Consider the following 19,561-nt stretch of genomic DNA (forward strand, 5'->3'; position numbering starts at 1 on the left):
TTACTAAACTTTTTTTTTTTTTTTAATCCTGGGCTGCTTATGGACCCCTTTAAATGTGAACATCCTAGTTAAGGGTATTCCTTCTTTTTCAGTATTGATCATCCCAGTACATGCCTTTTCACTGCAAGGTCTCAATACTGCAGGTATTACCTTACAGCTGTTATGCTACAGGCAGTCAAACACTTTGCAATTAAATTGCCTTTCTCTATGTGCTATCCATAATGTAATCAACATAACAATAATAATAATAATAATAATACATACAACCTATTTTGTTTTGGCAATGCAATGTTTGCAAAGTGTTTATGAAACCTTGCACTTCTCTTTAATGTACACTGAACAAAAATATAAAAGCAACATGTAAAGTGTTGGTCCCATGTTTCATGAGCTGAAATAAAAGATCCCAGAAATTTTCCACACACACAAAAAGCTTATTTTTCTCAAATTTTGTGTACAAATTTGTTTACATCCCTGTCAGTGAGCATTTCTCCTTTGCCAAGATATTACATCCTCCTGACAGGTGTGGTATATCAAGAAGCTGATTAAACAGCATGATTATTATACAGGTGCAACTTGTGCTGGGGACAGTAAAAGGCCACTCTAAAATGTGCAGTTTTGTCACATAACACAATGCCACAGATGTCTTAAGTTTTGAGGGAGCGTGCAATTGGCATGCTGACTGCAGGAATTTAAGGCACTACTATGAATCCCCGACTGCAGCTTAGAACTGCAGGAAAAAAACAAATCACATTATGGATTATTCCAGCGAAGATGTTACATAATGGCCCCTGGCAACACTAAAGTCATTTTAAGGGCACACCTAATCACAATACATTGTTACACATGCCCAAGCCTGAATTTCAGTTATGAGAAATTATAGATTGTCCAGAGAAAAATATGGGTACCTGGTAGTGTAAAGAATAGTCTTTTAAAACAGCTAAATCGTTATTTTAAAGTAAATGTATTGTGAGCTGCTCATTTTGAACATTCTTAAATACAGCCCCTTGAAACCGACAGGACAGGACAGGATATGTATGCCAGTAATGTGTGACCTTTTATAGGATTTTTTTTTTTTTTTTTTTTTAAGTTTAGTTTTCATTGCAGCTTATACATTGGTTTTTCCAAATTGTATTACTGAAATAAAAAGGAACTGCATAGCGACATAAAGTCCTCCATTATAAATATACAGTATTTTCCCAATCAAACGTGTTTATTCTGATTGTATTACTTGGCTAAGAATATAAAAGTTCTGCTTATTTTGACAGGCAGCTTAAAAAAATAAATATTCTTATTTTATTAGTGCAACGGTGGAACACAGATCGAATTTTAACCGTAATATATACCGTAAAAATATATACGTTTATATATATCTAGATAATATAATACTATATATATATTATATATATATATATATATATATATATATATGATCTCACACAATCCAATCTCTTTGCCTCATAACTACTAGACGCCACTTTACGTAATCCACTTACCGCATAAGCATGTCTAACGTTTACCCCAATAACTTCCCCCGCAACCTCCTTTTCAGAATATCAACTCCTGCACTGCGGCTGTGCTCCGCCTCAACCAGTCTTCAAATAGGGGCTGGCCTTCACCCGAGCCTGGTCTTCTCCAATTGGACCATCGCGTTTTCAGGTAGTCCCATACAATATTTCTATACTGCGATTGGCTAGAAAACGAAGATCAACGCTCTTACGTATGACGCTAGTCTGCCTGCTTCAGACAATAAGGTTTGCGTGCACGAGTGACGTAGACCACTAGCAAGTAATCTCTTCTGCAGTACATCGGCGAGGCGCTTCATCTTTTGTTTTCTGGTTTCGGTCAATACGTCCTAAGTTTACCTTTTTTTTTTAAATTACTTTTTTTTTTTCCTTGTTTGGACCCCAAACAATCCTGAAAAACTGAAGTGGTCTTCGTAAAGGTGAGAACATTTATTTTTTTTCCATTATAGATGTCGTCTTTAATCTAAAATGGCTGCTAGCTTTTTTCTTTCCTTTTATATACTGTAGAAAATGGCGTCGTTGAGGGTAACAACATGACTTTTTTTTTTTAATCTGTACAAATTCAACCAGTATTTTCAATCCTGACTAATGTACATGGCTATATCCTGCTGTGTGTGTGTGTGTGTGTGTGTGTGTCTGTCTGTCTGTCTGTCTGTCTGTCTGTCTCTGTCTCTGTGTCTGTCTGTCTAACACTTAGTAAAAGACTATTCCCTCTCTATAATAAAGCCACATTTATTTTCATTAATGTCCTGGATGTTGTTTTTTTTTTTTAAGTAAAACCACGGATACACATAGATTTGTAGAGGTCTCCTTATTTTTGTGTACAGTTAATATTGGCCAGTAATACGCTATTCAAAGTTGTCGTGATTGCGAAATGAACAATGCTTTACCTGTATTGCTGGTAGTCAAGTAAAAACCTGCCCCATTACTCGTCCAACTAGGCTATATTTTATGTCCCAGGCTATGCATGTGTTACATAACTAATTAACACATATGCTTAATGTTAAGTGTTGGTATATCCCAGTAAACTTCTAACACAGTCTGCTATTTTTGACAGGTCATGGTCTCGGTACGTGAAGATTGTCATTAATAACACCGACAATGTACCGCAAAACAAGTGATGAGTTTGTCGGTAAAACGTATAAAATACAATGTAATGCATGGTTATTCTTTTTGTTTCTTTTCTGTTATTCCAGTATATTAATTTTAAATCTTGTCATCTGTTAAATTGGCCTGGATTCGTTTTTGACATCGTTCATATTTATTTCCATCAATCAATCAATAAATAAATAAATAAATAAACGTTACTTCAATGTTACCAATTGTAACGCAGGATTATACAGGTGTTTGTGGCACTACAAATTTCGGCCTATGGACGATTACAAAGGAAATGTGTAATCTACAGACCAGGTCTTTGTCTGATTGTAGTAGCTCTGCTGGAAAACAGTCTATCTGTAATGCAGAGTAAACAAGCACGATCTACAGTATATGGTAACACTGATAGTGTGTGTCTTTACCTGTAGAAAGTTAATAACATATTTAAATATAACTAGTAGCTTTCAACTGATTCTTGCTATGCAGTTTACAGACATGATTCTTTCTATAATTAAATTGCAAAACTCCTTAACATGTCTATTGAATGACTTCCCTTTGTGCTTCATTCTTAACCATAGTAGATAAATAAGAACATGACCCCTGTTTCAAAAGTAATTTCTTCTATTAAAATGGAACACGGCTATATCTCTAATTCTATCTAAAAATGTAATGCAATCTACAGTCAGACCGACCCTCTCTTTAAAATATCATGTGTATAGATGTTTAACTTAAGATTGTTGGGAACTGGGCCTGATCCAGCTTTTGAAGCAACTTTTTAGACTGGGACATAATTGTGAAGTATGAAGGATTTGTGAAGTCTGGAATGTAGTCAAGATTATAAAGTTTCAGGAAATACTAATTGTGTAAATCAGTTTCCTGAGGCAGTCAGTGTGCATTGTTTATTGTATTGTTTAATTGGTGGATTGTAGTATTTTAATGTGTGTGCCTGCTCTTTGTTTTCCAGTTCGTTTTCCCCACCCCACCCTTTGAAAATTATTCTTTTGAAGATTCTTCGTTGTCAAGCCGCCAAAGTGGAGAGTGTGATTGCAGAAGGGGGTGCTTCTCGTTTCAGGTTTGTGAAGTAATTGGCCAACTAGTTTTAGCATCTTTGTAAACTTGCTGTTAAGTCATCAAATAAGTAGATATGGTCAGTGCTACTAAGTTTGATTTTGGCCATTGCTTATCAACATACAATAAACCTAATTTGGTTTAAAACCATGAGTTAGTAATGCATTTGGAAGAAAAGGAAGACAGCTGATAAGGATTTGTTTTGTTTTTTTATTTACTGTGTAGATTGATTTACAGATTGCTTTCTGTAGTTTACACCAACCTGCTTGATCTTAAATCTTCCCTGATCAGGTGGTCACTTACCTCCTGGTGGTGATTTTCCTTTAATTCAAGGGAAATTTGAGGCCTTGGTTGTGCCATATTTCCATTTACTTGAATCCTCCTCTTTTTTTTTTCCTTTTTTTTTTTTTAAAGTTTTGCTTCCGTCGCAGAAGTCAAGTGACGCTAATGCCAGCCGTGTTTGTTGCTGGTTAATGTCGTTTTCTTTTATAGAATTTTTGCATGACTGTCACACAATCACACGACCAGCTGTTAACCTCATACTCGTGGACGTCAGGCTTGGGATTCTTGATCTGGACAGTAGCACTACCGCCCTGCAGGGCCTGATGTACGCTAAGTTAGAATTAAAATTGTCAGATGCGGTCAGGCCCCTAATTGACTGCAAACAGAGGTACATTAAAATCTCTCTTCTTGATCTGACTCCTAAAGTTGATTTCCTGTCTTTTGAATTGACCAGTGTAAAGTGCATTGGCAGCACTGAATTTCCCAGACCCAGTTACACTAATGTTTAAATAGTAACAGTAAAAAAACTTGCTATACCTTTTGGAGTCATTTTTAGGACCTGGTAAAGTTCAGGCGGTTATGAATGTTTAGTTTTTGGCACAGTACGTCGTTTGCAGATTTGGAACTTGGAAGTATTTATAATATGGTAGTTTGACAGTTTAAATGGTTCTCTCCCTTTATAATGCTGCAGCTATGAGCTGTAGATAATTTTAAGCTATCTGACTAGGATACTAAAATTACATCTCCACCCTTTCTAAAATTGGCCAGTACGCTGTCTACTTGTCGCTTGGTCCTGAAGTCCCTTCTCTTGCTTTACTCCTGTATAATAAAAAGATGTATTACCCCCCCCCCCCCCCCCCCCCCCCCCCCCCCCAATCCATAGTCACATAGCCCATTTTAATTTTTTTTAAGATCTTATTTTTTTTTTTCCCCCCCCATAATATTCCTCGGGTGTAATTTGATATAATACCATTCCAAGGTCACTTGCACGCAGTCTCGGATACCAGCTGGTGCTCTGTTATTTGTAGATGTGGTTTGAGTTGAGCGAAGGGCTTAAAATGATACTTGCCAGTGTGTTATATAAAGTTCTTAAAGTAGATATTTTCCACTCCATGTTAATGTAGAGTAATTGGCTCTTGGGTTTTTTTTTTTTTTCTCCCAAGAATAATTGGTAGTTTTATTGTTTATTGTGGTCTTGTGGGTTAGAATTTGCACAGAATTTGGGAATTTCTCAGTAAGTTCACACACTTCTCCCGAAGTGTTTTATTTGTATTTATAGGAGTACAACGAATTTACGGGGGATTGAGATTCATTTTTTTTTTTTTTTTATCTTGCAGTGCTTCTTCGGGCGGTGGAGGAGGTAGGGGTGCGCCTCAGCACTATCCCAAGACTGTCGGCAACAGGTATGTTCATTATTATTATTTTTTCAATGAACTAGTTGACACTGCTTTTATATATCTAGTTAGGTGGATGTCTACCATTATTGACATTGAGTACAAGGTAGGCCTTTAGTTGGCTTTTTCTTCCAGTTTGACATGGTGACTATTTTCAAATGGTTCTGCATTTTTGGAAGGGGGTTTATAGTTGAAGGCAAAGACTTAGTACAGTGGGGCTATTTAAACTTGCAGTAATAGCTGGAATGGCTCAAACAGTTTTCATTGTCTGTATTTTTAACTTGATGTTTTTTTTAATAAGTGCTGCAAATTCTGAATTTCTCTTTTAAAGCGAGTACCTGGGGAAAGCCCCAGGGCCTAGCGTTCAGAGATGGACTCCTTCACGAAGCACTAGACGAGATGTCAACTCCTCCAACGAAAAAGAACGGCACGATGCAATCTTTAGGAAAGTCAGAGGGTAAGTATCATCCTGTGCTTAATTTACGATTGTCACTTATCTGTATAAGGATTTAAACTCCTTAGTTTGACACTTAAAAATAAAGTAGTGGACCTAGCATAATGCTTTAATTGGATCTTGAGTGTAACTAGGTCAGTGTTTTAATGAATAGCATTGTGATATTGCAATTATATTAAAAAAAACACAAACATTGGTCTGCAAAGTTATCTGTATCTCTTCTTAATCGGGTACTGCTTATGCTACTTTCCTGTCGTCATGCGCCTGTTCAGCTAATCGGTGTTTATAAAAAATCTATAAACAGCTGAATTGTCTTTGTCTGTAAGAATAACATTCTAATTCTGGTCTCTTTTTATTTATTTTTAATTTTTTTATTGCAGCATATTAAACAAGCTCACCCCAGAAAAGTTTGATAAGCTATGCCTTGAGCTCCTGAATGTGGGCGTAGATACTAAACTCGTCCTAAAAGCCATCATCTTGCTGGTAAGTTGAATTTAGAGCTAACTTTACTGCATAGCATAAAATGATTAAACACAGGCATTATCTTTTGAAACCTTGGATTCACCAGAATCCAATAATAGAATGGAAGTTATAGTGAAGGTAATGCCTGAGAGATGCAAATCTATTGAGGGGTGCAGATTGGACTTTCTGCATTTGAGGGGTGTTATTTGGAAGTCACGTAATGGAATACTGTCTTAATTATCTGCTGTCTGCCATAGATTGTAGACAAAGCCCTTGAAGAGCCCAAGTATAGCTCGCTATATGCTCAGCTATGTCTGCGCTTGGCAGAAGACGCACCGAACTTTGATGGCCCGTCACCAGAGGTCCAGTCAGCTCAAAAGCAAAGCACGGTATGCATCTGTATCTACAAAAAGCATAGAAATACAGAATCGAAACTGCTGTAGTCTGTACATTTTCATGCAAAATATTAACTCTGAGCCTTTTGTTTTTTACAGACATTCAGGAGACTTTTAATTTCTAAGCTTCAAGATGAATTCGAAAATCGTACCAGAAATGTTGAAAGTAAGCATTGCAGTCTAATTTTCTACTGCATTACACCCTTCTGGTCCTTGTGTCACATTTAAATACTTGCTGTTAACCTTGCTTTCCCCTCCCCAGTCTATGACAAACATGACAACCCTCTCACAGCTGATGAAGAGGAGCAGCGTGCAATTGCCAAGATCAAGATGCTGGGCAACATCAAATTTATTGGAGAACTTGGCAAACTTGATCTTATCCATGAATCTATCCTTCATAAGTGCATCAAAACAGTAAGTTTGTGTGACTATGCAGATGTATCTCTCCTGGGTGAATTTCAAAGGCTTTTATAATTGCATTGTTTCTTGCTGTGGTATATATTTAAAATCATAATTTTCAATAAACAGTATTTTCTGCACCCAAACTTTGCAGTATAATTAAGCTATTAATTGTATATAGTGACCATCAAATGCTTGGTAGTTGGTACCTGATTTCTTTGTGTGTAAAATACATTGTAACACTTTATTGCAGCTTTTGGAAAAGAAGAAGAGAGTACAACTTAAGGATATGGGAGAGGATTTGGAGTGCCTCTGTCAGATAATGAGAACAGTGGGACCTAGATTAGACCATGAAAAAGCCAAGGTATGCAATAACTGAAGTGCTGAGTTTAGTGTCTACAGCCACATTCCTGAGCTGAAGACATAGCTTGTCAGACTGTTCTGGGGTGCGCTTGTTAGCTTTATTCTTTTATATAGCATTCTGAATGTAAATCTAATAATATTTCAGTAAACCTTACAATTGGCACTTGCGTTTACTGATGCAACTTCAACCACAGCTTTTTTTTAATGAATGCAAATACTGACCCGATTGCTCCAGCAATAAAAAAAAAAAAAAAAAAAAAAATTCTATGAACTGCATTTTTCTGAAATAACGATTAGTCAGCACTCGGATATCCGTTACGCTGATACGTGTCTGTTGTGATTTTGTCGCACTTCGCGTATTAAGAATAAAGTCAATCCCCTATATATAAATGCACTTGCCTATCGCACACGATTTCCGACTCCGTCACTAGTTTTCCAATACAAGGCCCATCTGTTCAATGTTATAATTGGTTTGAATATCCATCACAGTCTGCGTTTTAAAAAAATAAATAAATAAATCTCCTCTAATGCCAAATCAGTCTGTCTTGTATTGTGTAGCTACACAGCGTTTCACCTGAGGAAGTGCAGTCAAAACAAAGTGAATGAGGCAAGCTAGGGTAATGTAACAGTTAATTGTTTAAGTTTAAAATACTGTTTTTGTGTCTTTTTTTTTTTAAATCTGGTCTTTAGTTTTTTGTGTATTTTCATTGTCAAGTGAACTGACATTAGGGCCTTATCGAGCACTATATTCTGCAATTTTGAATACTGACTTTGGATACTGTTAATTCTGGAAACGTGTGTTTTTTTTTTTTTTTTTTTTTTTCTTTTGCTAAGTTGCATTACCGTTTACTTTGTACGCAGTTCTGTGCATGGGTAACATTTTGATTTAATTTTGTTGTTGGGTCGTTAACGAAGAATTTTACATACTTCTGCAATACCTACCGGATTTAAAAGTATGTACTGTATTACAGTCCGTGTCATCTCTTTTGGAAAGTGATATTTTCTGAATTAAAATACTACTACTGTTGAATATAGTACTGTACCAATACAGTACATCTAAATAGAAGCCTACTTATTTTAAAACAGTGCTTTCCCATATGTATTTGATTATTGTCTGTTTTTTCAGTGAACACAAAAAAGATAGGATAGGAACGGGACAAAATGAAATAATCAGAAATGCGTCACACACATTTAACAGTCACTGATGTCAACGTTTTATATGGTAGGATGTGCAAGTGCTGACTGTATAGAGTACTGTTGCACTTTTGGGAATTTCTCTTGAAAGAATGTTTGCCCTGAATCTTATTTTTTGTTTTGTGTTCTAGTCTTTAATGGATCAGTACTTTGCCCGTATGAAATCCTTAATGACACACAAGGAATTACCAGCAAGGATTCGTTTCCTGCTGCAGGTAAGTTTGATGTATAATTGAAACCACTTTTTATTCATAAGCTATAGAACTAGTTTTTAACTTATTTATATATTGTAGGATACTTTGGAGTTGCGAGAAAACAACTGGGTTCCTCGCAAAGCTTTTATTGATAATGGACCAAAGACGATTATCCAGATTCGTCAGGAGGCAGTAAAGGTGAGTTTTGTTTTCAAGTTTAATATTTTCTACTGTTCAATGGACTTATGTAAATCTGAGTAACTGAACTAAGTCTCAAACTTAAACCTGTTCTTCCTTTCTCTCCCCCACAGGATTTGGGTGTTTTTATTCCCACAAATATGTCACAAGGAATGAGGACTGACTTCTTTCTGGAGGGACCGTTTATGGCACCCAGGATGAAACTTGACAGAGAAACTCTTGGAGGACTTGCTGATATGTTTGGGCAGATGCCAGGTGTGTGAATGTTGACTGTTGTAACTTTGTGTACATTTAATCTGATTTTACAAATTAACAACTAAACTACCAGTTAACATTTTGAAGGCCTTTTGACCTAGACTACATGTGTTCAGTGAATTGCATTTTAAATCTACCTTTTAAACTTGAATCCCCTTTGTTCACAGGCAGTGGGATTGGCACTGGTCCAGGAGTTATTCAAGATAGGTTTTCACCCACAATGGGACGTCATCGTTCAAACCAACTTTTTAATGGCCATGGTGGACACATTGTGCCTGCTCCTCAGTCCCAGTTTGAAATGGGGGGAAAATCTTTTATGAAATCAAACCAGGTAAGTTATTTATGGTGGCTTCCATGAAAATTACTTTAAGTGGTTGAATGTAAGGTTCTTGTATGATGGTTGGTTTCAGGTATGTAGTGATCTTCATAGATTTCGTTCCCCCAAAACTAGTAGAAATGTACATTACAAGTGGGTGGGGAGGGGGATCTCTAGCTGTAGTTGGCAGACACATTTATCTAGAATTCAGATTTACTTGAGTACAGTCACAATACAAATAAATAAATTGAAAACACTTAGTATAAAGATATCATCTGTTTCAGGGGCAGAACCAGCATTATCATGCCCAGAACCAGGGACATCCATCCCAGCAGCAAGCTCCGTCCAAGGACATGCAGCCTCGGTTCATAAAGAAAGGACAGTTAAATGCAGATGAGGTAAGAACTGAGAGAGATTTGAGAACTTGCAGAGATGCCCAGTGATTATAAAAAGACGCGTTATTGTGAGGGGAAAAATACTAGAACCAGTTTCTTTCTCTTCATTCTAGCCTTTTATTCACCGCTTTTTCCTAGTCCCACTTCTCTTCCTTTACCCCCACCCTAACTTCACTTCTTTCAACTGGAAGACCTAGTATCCGCTGAACGTGATTATGAGATATGAGGGCATTACTATTTTACAATAAAGCTTTTAAAAGTGGACTGGCTTAATTATATTGTGCTTCTCTCCTTAGATCAGTCTAAGACCTGCCCAGTCATTCCTAATTAATAAAAATCAAGTGCCAAAGTTGCAGCCGCAAATACCAACTATGATTCCACCAAGCGCCCAACCTCCTCGAACACAGACACCACCATTGGGACAGGTAATACAGGCTTCCCAATTCTTCCAAAGACTGCATGCAAAAATAAATGACCTATCTAAAACTAATAGTAAACCAGGTTTAAATGAGTTTGCTGGCTATTTATTTTGTTTTTGCTCAGTAGTTCTTGGAGTCTTAAGGTTAATGGAGGGGGTATCCAATAATATAAAATGTACAAGTTCTAAAATGTGTTCTACATGTACTGGGACTACTTGCAAAGTGTGTAATATGTATATTATTTTTTTGTTTTATTTAATATATCTATAGCCACCTCAGCTTGGTCTCAAAACTAACCCACCTCCAATCCAGGAGAAGCCTGCAAAGAATAATAAGAAGCCTCCTGCAAAAGAAGAACTACTTAAAATGACTGTAAGCATACTACTTTGGTTGTGTGTTTAATCTGTCTTTGTACTTGGGTTTGTGCCTGAACTCGAGTCTTGTTTTATTTTCAGGAGACTATTGTAACAGAGTACCTGAACAGTAAAATTATAAATGATGCTGTTAATGGTGTGAGAGAGATGAAAGCTCCAAAACACTTCCTGCCTGAGATGTTGAGCAAAATTATTATTTGTTCACTTGATCGAACTGACGATGATAAAGAACATGCCAGCACTCTGATCCATTCCCTCAGACATGAGGGACTGATCAGTGGAGATAACTTCATGCAGGTAAATAAGCACACTTTCCCATGCCTGTTTTGTATAGGAAGTTGTGTTTTTGCAATGGTTTCATAATGGCAAGTTCAGAGTGACTGATCTGATATGCCAGAAGCACACAATACTTTTAATACAGCAGTAGACACAGTAACCCTTTCAGTTCAGTTTGTGTAATGTCTAAAATGTTTTTTGATTGTTAGCCATAATGGATTGATAATACTTGGCAAATGTTTGAAAATAGGAAAGCTATATAACTTGTTAATGTGTTTTTTTGTTTTAATAGGCCTTCCTAAATGTTCTGGACCAGTGTCCCAAGTTAGAGGTGGACATCCCTCTTGTGAAGTCTTACTTGGCCCAGTTTGCTGCCCGTGCTATTATTGCTGAGCTTGTGAATATAGCTGAGTTGGCCCAGCCTCTAGAGAATGGCACCCATTTTCCCCTCTTCCTACTCTGTCTTCAGCAAACTGCCAAGTTGAGGGATCGGGAGTGGCTCACTGACCTGTTCCAGCAAAGCAAGGTTAACATGCAGAAGATGCTGCCAGGTTTGGATTTGAACATTTTATTTAAATAGTGACTGAGTATAGCTTAAAAGAACTGCAAAGTATCCCAAACACTAGATGCTGGCATTTGTGCATACCATTTGTAAATTCCTGCTGTGTATGCATGTAGAGGGAGTAGCAGGGAATCTTTTAGTTATTTTACTGTTTTTAATGTTTCCACATCATTGGTAGTTTAACAATTTTTTTTTTCCCCTCTCCAGAGATTGACCAGAATAAGGATCGTATGTTGGAAATTTTAGACGGAAAAGGACTTGGTTTTCTGTTCCCGCTTCTGAAACTGGAGAAGGAGCTATTGAAGCAAATCAAGGCAGACCCATCACCTCAGGCCATCTATAAGTGGATCAAAGATAACATTTCACCCAAACTCCACACTGATAAGGGTTTTGTCAATATACTGATGACCAGGTGAAGAAATCATTCTAAAAATACTAATTGACTTATTTCTTTTTAAAATGTGTGTTTGCATTCAAATTAATCTCAAGTTGGTTTCAGTGATAGGGAATGCGATTTTATCTATTGTATGCACCCCATTCATCCAAAATTTAGTGTGCATGCTGCTTTTATTTCAAGAGGGTTGCCTTTAGAGGGTCATTTAATATTAGTAACTAGGCTTAAGTACTGTAGCTGTCTGGAGTGTTTGGGATGTATTTTGAGAGTTGTGTAATTAACTAGCTAGCAATTTTAGAATGTATTCCTTGGACCTATTTAATATTTAAACTTGTTGCAGCTTTTTGCAGTACATTTCCCATGAGATGTGTCTATCAGAGGGAGATGAGCAATTAGATGCTCCTTCAAAAGAGCAACTGGACCAGGAGAAACAGCTGCTGCTTGCCTTTAAGCCAGTAATGCAGAAGTTTCTGCATGATCATGTAGATCTGCAGGTCAGTGCACTGTATGCACTACAAGTTCACTGCAGCAACAGCAGTTTTCCAAAAGGTAACATTGTTCTCTGGCTTTCATTTATTTATATGTATCTATATCAGTTACAGACACACATTAATTGAGTGGGTGTGGGTTTAATTAGTTTGGACAGTAGTTTTTGTACTAATGAAGTTTTGTTTCTCTACCGTAGGCATGTTGCTACGTTATTTTGTCCACTTCTATGACATGGAGATAATCGAAGAAGAAGCCTTCCTTGCTTGGAAAGAAGATATTTCTCAAGAGTTTCCTGGAAAGGGTAAAGCATTATTCCAGGTAATTATGGTTTTGTTTGTGGCAGTTTTGGTTTATAAATCACGGTCCTGGAGGGCCATTCCACTCCAGTTTAACAGGTAAAATTATACAATGGCTACTTCATGGTCTGGGTGGATGTTTGATTTGGTTCAGTTAAACAATCTAAAGCAGGGTTGGAGCAAAGACCAGGGGTGTAAGGGCCAACTTTGGACACCCCTGTTTTATATTGTCAGAGCTGGTTTATTTTATGTTCCATCTTTTACCAATGTAAGAATGTAGTCTGGCCCGGAAATTAATCGGGTGGTTTTTTTCCCCCTGCAGGTGAACCAGTGGCTAACCTGGCTGGAAACTGCAGAGGAAGAAGAATCTGATGATGATGCTGATTGACGAACCAGCCAAAGCCTTAAACAGTGCAGATATACTATTGCTATGACTTAACTGTTTTTGTTGGGTTTTTTTTTTTTTTTTTTTCACAACCTAACCACTGCGAAAATTCATTCCCTCTGTAAAGTTTTCGCAATATTTAAAGAAACATGTCTGTAGAGTGGTTTCTGCCCCAATATCCTAAACATAGTGTTCCATCTAAGGTTTTAGAAAACCTTCAATGTGTAGAAGACTTTATAATGTATTAGCAGCATGCAATAACTACATCATATGTTCTTCGTAGTAGCAGTAGATTGCAAGGACCTATTTTGCTGCCATATTCTACATCGGCTTTCTGAGTTAAAAACTGAATAGCAACACTGTAGAAATGCACTTTGTTCGGTGTAATACTTGAGTCGTTGCAATATTCTGACTTTTTTTTTTTTTTTTTTTTTTTTTTTTTTTTTAAATCCCTCTTTGTTACAAAGAATCCTAAACTGTAATCATTGGTTTGCTGCCGTAAACATTTTAATTAGTTATTGCCTGTATTTCTACCTCCTAGTAATGGGCTTTGTTATGTGCTGGGTTTGAATATCCTCAAGTCCTGAAAACAAAAGCCTGGGCAAGTGCACAAGTCTTTAATGAAAACCTGGTTTACTTGCACAAAAATATGATCAGATTGTGAGATTAAGGGTATTTTACTAAAGTGCTTGTTGTGGATGTATGGAAACCTTTTATTAGTGAGATCAATTCAGCTTTTGCATTGGACCCCTTCTATGTTCTAGTATTGAAATTAAGCCTCCTTAATTTATCAAGTCTTGTTCACAAGCCCAGATTTCTTTTTTTTTTTTTTTTTTTTTTTATATGCCTGTATCTATCAAACATTGATACTTGAATTTTTTTTTTTAGTTTTTTTTTTTTTAGTTATTGCATGGTCAGGGACTATTGAAACTAAAATCTCTGCCCATAAATTCAGATGGACAGCTTATAATCGATGACCTAGAAAGATGTGTATCTAATAAAGTGGATTTTAAACTTGTCTTAACTCAATTGGTGAAATAAAATTAACTGTCAAGACTAACTGATTGGGTATTGATTGTTCTCTTTTATAAGCGGTTTGTCTAATGAATTTTAGACATCTTAGGGGTGTAGCTGGATATCATTCTACCAGTAAAATTAAGTCCATCTTCTGCATATTTTCTACATTTTGAATTGTTTTTTTTTTTTTTTTTTTTTTTTTTTTTTTTAGAAATATAGATCATGAAATATGTTTGGGTAGATATGTTATCCCTGCACATAACAAAATTTAGGTTAATGTGCTCTTTTAATATCCCTAAATCTGTACATTGACCTCCAAATGTTATCCTTTTTAAAGTGTTATGGTAAGTTACAGAAGTTGAGAGAGAATTGTGTACCACTATTGCTACACCTGCAGTATGTAGTTAATCATTTAATTGTATCACTGAAGTGACAAATTATATTAAGCCAGTTTTGTTCATTTTTACTGTATAATGCTTATTGGTACAATAAGACTAACAGATTGTATGTAAACTTTTAGAACAAAGTACTGGTGAGGTTTGGAAGAGGCCTTTTGTGGAATTGTCATTTCAATCTTAGCCTTGCGCTGTTACTTTCCTTATACAAAAACAATCGCCATTGCAAAAGTGTGTAACTGGCTGCTGTGGAATTATAATAAAATGCAAGAAATAAGTTTACCATCTGTCAAAACTAGATGCTGCGTGATTGGGACACAATTAAAGTAGAGGCTGGGTCATTCTGTTTGACTTGTTAGTAGTTTTGAATTTTGTAGAATCACAAATGAAGCGAACCAGTTTTAGTGGGATTATGTGTAAATGCCTGCTGGTATGAAGATATATGAACTTTGCATATTGTATTTATATAAATAAGGGTACAGTAAGTAAGCATACCTTAGTATGCTTTTAAGGCAGGTATATCTTGTTGAGGCAATGACAGTTTACTGTATGATGCATTTCTTTTAGTATCGGTGAAACACAAATTAGCATAGTATCTTGCAAGTAACAACAATTGGTGGCTGTGCTTTAACTTGCAATTCTAACTCCCTAAATGCACTTCTGAATCTACCTCTATGAGAACCACGATATATATTATATATATATATATATATAGTATATATATATATATATAGTATATATATATATTTTACAGGTTGATCTGGACCTGAAAAAAATCAAGATTGGCATTATTTATTTTTGTCTTGCTGTTGGGTAATACAGTAAAACAATGATATTTTAGGTAAAGTTGCTTTAGTATTTTAAATGGGTAAATATTTTGGTACATTTTTCACCCACATGCCAAGTAACATTCTTTTAGTAGTTGAAGGTGCAGACTTAGTAATATGATCCATGTAATATTCCTCGTCAGTCGGAAGCCTGAAATATTCCACCACTATTGTGTTATTTTTTTTTTTTTTTTTTTTTTTTTTTTTTTTGAGGCAATACCATGTCAGGAATTTCTATGGGTGAAAGTTCACTGAAATGTACCTGAGATGAGTTTCCTTGAGTACTAGGGGTAGTAGCAGCTCTACATTAGTCCGAGTAGGGAGGGAGAAGTTGTTGGAACATGTACAAGTCCACTCATTGTCTGCAAAAATAATATTCTATTTTATTAAGGGGACGCAAGAATGGCATTTACATACGTTATATAAAAAAATAAATCTGTTGGGGCTACCACTAGTCATGTCACTAACAGGTTTTTCTCAGCATGTGGAAAAATGTGTGTGTGTGTGTGTGTGTGTGTATAGATGTATGTAGTGCAATGCTTCAGAACTTTAAAAATAAATTTTAATATTAATTGTATTTGAAAAAATGTGCAGACGGCAGTACACATTTTCACAAAATGCTGCAGTGCAAATAAATTCAACCGGTCAACTAAAAGGCTTTGGAACACCAATAGATTCCGGTTCGTGTCGCAAGGAATGTAGAAATTGGTAGCTTGCCATTACCACTGGCAGGCTTAAAATAAAGACATCATGTTAAAACAATGGCAAGAGTTCCTGGCCATGTTATGTATCCATGGTGATATTTTTTGTTTTGCTGTTGGCCTCTCGTAATGGAAAAAAAGTTAGTTTTTTTAAAAAGCTTTTAGAGAATTAAAATGTGCTAATCTGCAGCTATTTTTTTCAACCTAGTATTTTTTTATAATCATGGAAATGTGTGCTTTTTTCTACTTATGTCAGAGTAGAATTCTAGACAATACTTAGTTCAAATGCCAGCATGAAAGCACAGTACACAGGATGAAAATAAGGTAAGATTTGTATTTTGAAAACTTTGTCATTATCTGGACACTTGCCAACATCACTACTTTGTGAAATAAAGAGCACAATAGTTACAAATGGTCTGAATTGCCCATTGTGTGCATTTATGTGCCCAACTGCAACTAGGAAATTCAAATCTGTAATGCAAGGAAATTAATGTTGCGATTAATGGACAGTCATGAATGACTGCTGACAGAGTGGATGGTAATATTTGAAAGACGCCAATCAATAGACAAAGTCAGGAGCAAGCAGTTTGCATAGACTGGACCAATGTGCAGGGAGTGGTGTGGACGGTGTTCTACATCCTATTAAAGTGATCACACCCTGTGGTTTACATTTGCCACCTCCATTTTGAAATACATTTATTCCAGTTACCTTTCTGGCTCTTTGGTTTCTGTGTAGGTGTGGACAGATACATTGGCTCTCCTTCCTAAATAAGAGAAGATATAGCAGTAAATTTCTAAATATGTGTGCCTTTAAGACAGAAGAGTTCTTCAATACAATGTTTAAATTGGCATCCGTTTCATATAGAAATGACTAAGTAACTAACTTCCCCTGGAAAGCTAATTTCTTACAGCTAGTTTTAACTGTTAATTGCTTTTTTTTAGGTCACATTAGGCTATAAAGTTCAAATTCAAATAATAACTTTTTTGTTTTTCATGTAACCATGGCAACACCCCAAGATTTATTTTTTGCTGTTAGCACTTATACTGTCATGAGATCATAACAAACAACTGGCTAATAATGTCCTCTAGGTACACAAACTGTCCCAGCACACCATGGTAATTATAAGTAGGGTTCTTAACAATGGAAAAAGCCAGCTACATTAACAAACTAACCACAAAAACTGATCAAACAGAGTTGTTATTGCTGAGCTTTTCAGTGTAACTGGTTAACTTCAAAAGCAGTTTATAATAATTGTTCTCTGGCTTTGCTTACGTCTGTTGCAGACCCAGTGATAGTGTCATTCCAACATGCCACAAGAGAAAACTAATCAAGGGACCCACGAGATCATGAACTTGCTAAAATGTGTAAACAACGACAGTATAATCGTAAATCTCAACAGACTACTCGCTTCTAAATCTTTTGTAGTCATTTTTGTATTACTTTAGTATAAATACATGTTAATTTGGATTCATATGTTGTTTTTATGTGAACGAAAAGACACATCTGCCCGTTTTCCCATTGGAAATAGTGATATTTTGAAATATCATTGTCCTGGTCACAAAAGCAAAGTTTGTGGGGAATAATAGCCATTTTCTATACTTCAGAGGCATAAGCAATTAGGAAATAACACTTACTACCCAGGAACCAAAAAAATAATAATTTGTTACACAGTGTCATCGGTTAACTGAAACAACAGCAACAGAAATATACATCAGAATTACATTAGAACAAAATGGAGTGTACTTCACATGTGTTGAGAATGGTCTGTGCACTTACAGCATGGTACTTGAACATAAGAAAACTCCCTGTTATGATATTTATGATAGGTAGCCAGAGTATTTACTGTACATGAAGGGAAATAGACGTATGATTTTGTTACCATAAACCAATGGATGGTTGAAATTGTGTAGCTAATACAGCAGTTAAATCCAATGCTTTCAGATTAAACATTCTTGTATTATAGGATGGTTGTGGCTGCTGCCCTGGGTTGCTTTGGAAACAAGGGTCCAATTTTCCACTGGGTAAATTGCCCATGTAATAAATGGTTTGGAGTGGACAATTTGCCCGCATTTTGCCCACAGTGGAAATTACAGTATAGGCCCATACATCTTATGATGTAGGACTCCTGTTGAATAAATGAACCTTCTTGTATGTGGGGGTGTGCTGTTAACAAGCTCAGCACCCTTTGCAAGCTGGTTTTACCCTGCTCTTCATCTGCTGGATTTCCTCCTTTAGCTTGCCATTATCAGCCACCAGGCCCTTCTCCTCCCTGGATTGCTGTGGGTGGTATAAGCCAGCCTCCTCTCTGCTTCACATCTGGATAAATCAGCTTCCTCTGCAGCTCTGCAGCACAAGGTCACCCTCTGCTGGCAGATGTGGACTTTCTGCTTCAACTGGGAGAACCAAAACACACTTCTGAACTTGGATAACTAAGGAAAATATTATTGTAACCCAGCAAACAAATACAAATAATGTTGATTTGAATTTGATCAGATAATTTTAATGCCTTAAAAACAGTGGTCTTGCCATGTATCAATATAACAGCATTCTGTAATGAGTATTATTCCCTGAAATAATTTTTGATTGGGTGAAGCCAGCTCAATCCTGCCACTACACTAGAAACATGTCTACGATTATTTATTTCAGCATTTTTTTTTTTTTTTTTTTTTTTTTTTTTTTTTTTTGCAAAACTCCAAAAATGCTAATTCAAAAGCATTCATACCCTAACAATGAAAATTAAATTAATAGCTAGTTGAGGCATCTTTAGCAATAATAACCTCTCTTAAACGATTAGGATATTTGTCAATGAGCTTTTGGCATGATTATTGATTTTTGACCATTCTTCCACGTAAAATTGTTCCAGTTTGTTCAAATTCCTAGCACTTCTCTTGTGCACAGCCTTCTTTGACTCATAACAAAGATTCTCAATCAGATTTTGATTGACACCTTCACAATGCAATATTTGACCTCTGGTAGAAATGGAAATCCCAGTTTCACTTACAGACAATTCACTTTGAATATCTTTGGTAGTCAATCTCGGATTGTTATTGACCTTCCTCACAATTCTTCTACTTGTTATTGGTGAAAGAACCTTCTTTCTTCCAGACTGAGGGGGGCTTAGGTTCTGCATTATCATATTGAAATTTCTAGCACCTTGTTAATATAGACAATACTATAATAGCATCAAAGGGTATCAATATTTTGGAATTAGCATTTTTTGAGTTTTGCTACGAACCTTAAAAATAGTCATTAAGGAAGTATATATATTATATATATTATATATATAATATATATTTGAAACTTAAGCTTCAAACTTTGTTACACTGTTTATAATGTTCACATATTCAAGAGTAATTTTCTGGACCGGCTACCACGTTTGTACATTAAAATTTTCACATTCCATAAAGTATGGTCATGTCACAATTCCTCCACTCCACT

At 36.1% G+C, this 19,561-nt stretch overlaps 1 protein-coding gene and 1 non-coding gene across 2 annotated transcripts; both read left to right on the top strand.

The window, feature by feature from the left end:
- The first annotated feature begins 2,624 nt into the window (after window positions 1-2,624).
- LOC121330097 (eukaryotic translation initiation factor 4 gamma 2-like) lies at window positions 2,625-13,767 on the top strand. The gene is made up of 22 exons (XM_041276370.1): window positions 2,625-2,662; window positions 3,583-3,690; window positions 5,306-5,371; window positions 5,694-5,819; window positions 6,197-6,299; window positions 6,536-6,667; window positions 6,773-6,839; window positions 6,936-7,087; window positions 7,326-7,436; window positions 8,761-8,844; window positions 8,923-9,021; window positions 9,135-9,276; window positions 9,444-9,607; window positions 9,877-9,990; window positions 10,284-10,412; window positions 10,677-10,778; window positions 10,862-11,077; window positions 11,349-11,607; window positions 11,826-12,030; window positions 12,353-12,561; window positions 12,698-12,819; window positions 13,120-13,767. The coding sequence occupies exons 1-22, from the start codon at window positions 2,625-2,627 to the stop codon at window positions 13,183-13,185; spliced, it is 2,814 nt and encodes a 937-aa protein (XP_041132304.1). The 3' UTR covers window positions 13,186-13,767.
- Window positions 10,025-10,219, top strand: LOC121330437. The gene has a single exon (XR_005951867.1). It is a non-coding gene; the product is annotated as a small nucleolar RNA SNORD97 (small nucleolar RNA).
- Window positions 13,768-19,561: the final 5,794 nt, after the last annotated feature.

The sequence above is a fragment of the Polyodon spathula genome, chromosome 17 (genome assembly GCF_017654505.1).
Source record: "Polyodon spathula isolate WHYD16114869_AA chromosome 17, ASM1765450v1, whole genome shotgun sequence".
NCBI lineage: Eukaryota > Metazoa > Chordata > Actinopteri > Acipenseriformes > Polyodontidae > Polyodon > Polyodon spathula.

Excerpts from the sequence above, each read along its gene's own strand:
- LOC121330097 (XM_041276370.1), top strand. The coding sequence starts at position 2,625 with ATGTACCGCAAAACAAGTGATGAGTTTGTCGGTAAAAC. Across the intron at positions 3,691-5,305 it reads GGGGGTGCTTCTCGTTTCAG|TGCTTCTTCGGGCGGTGGAG; the intron begins GTTTGTGAAGTA and ends TTTATCTTGCAG. Across the intron at positions 8,845-8,922 it reads GGATTCGTTTCCTGCTGCAG|GATACTTTGGAGTTGCGAGA; the intron begins GTAAGTTTGATG and ends TATATATTGTAG.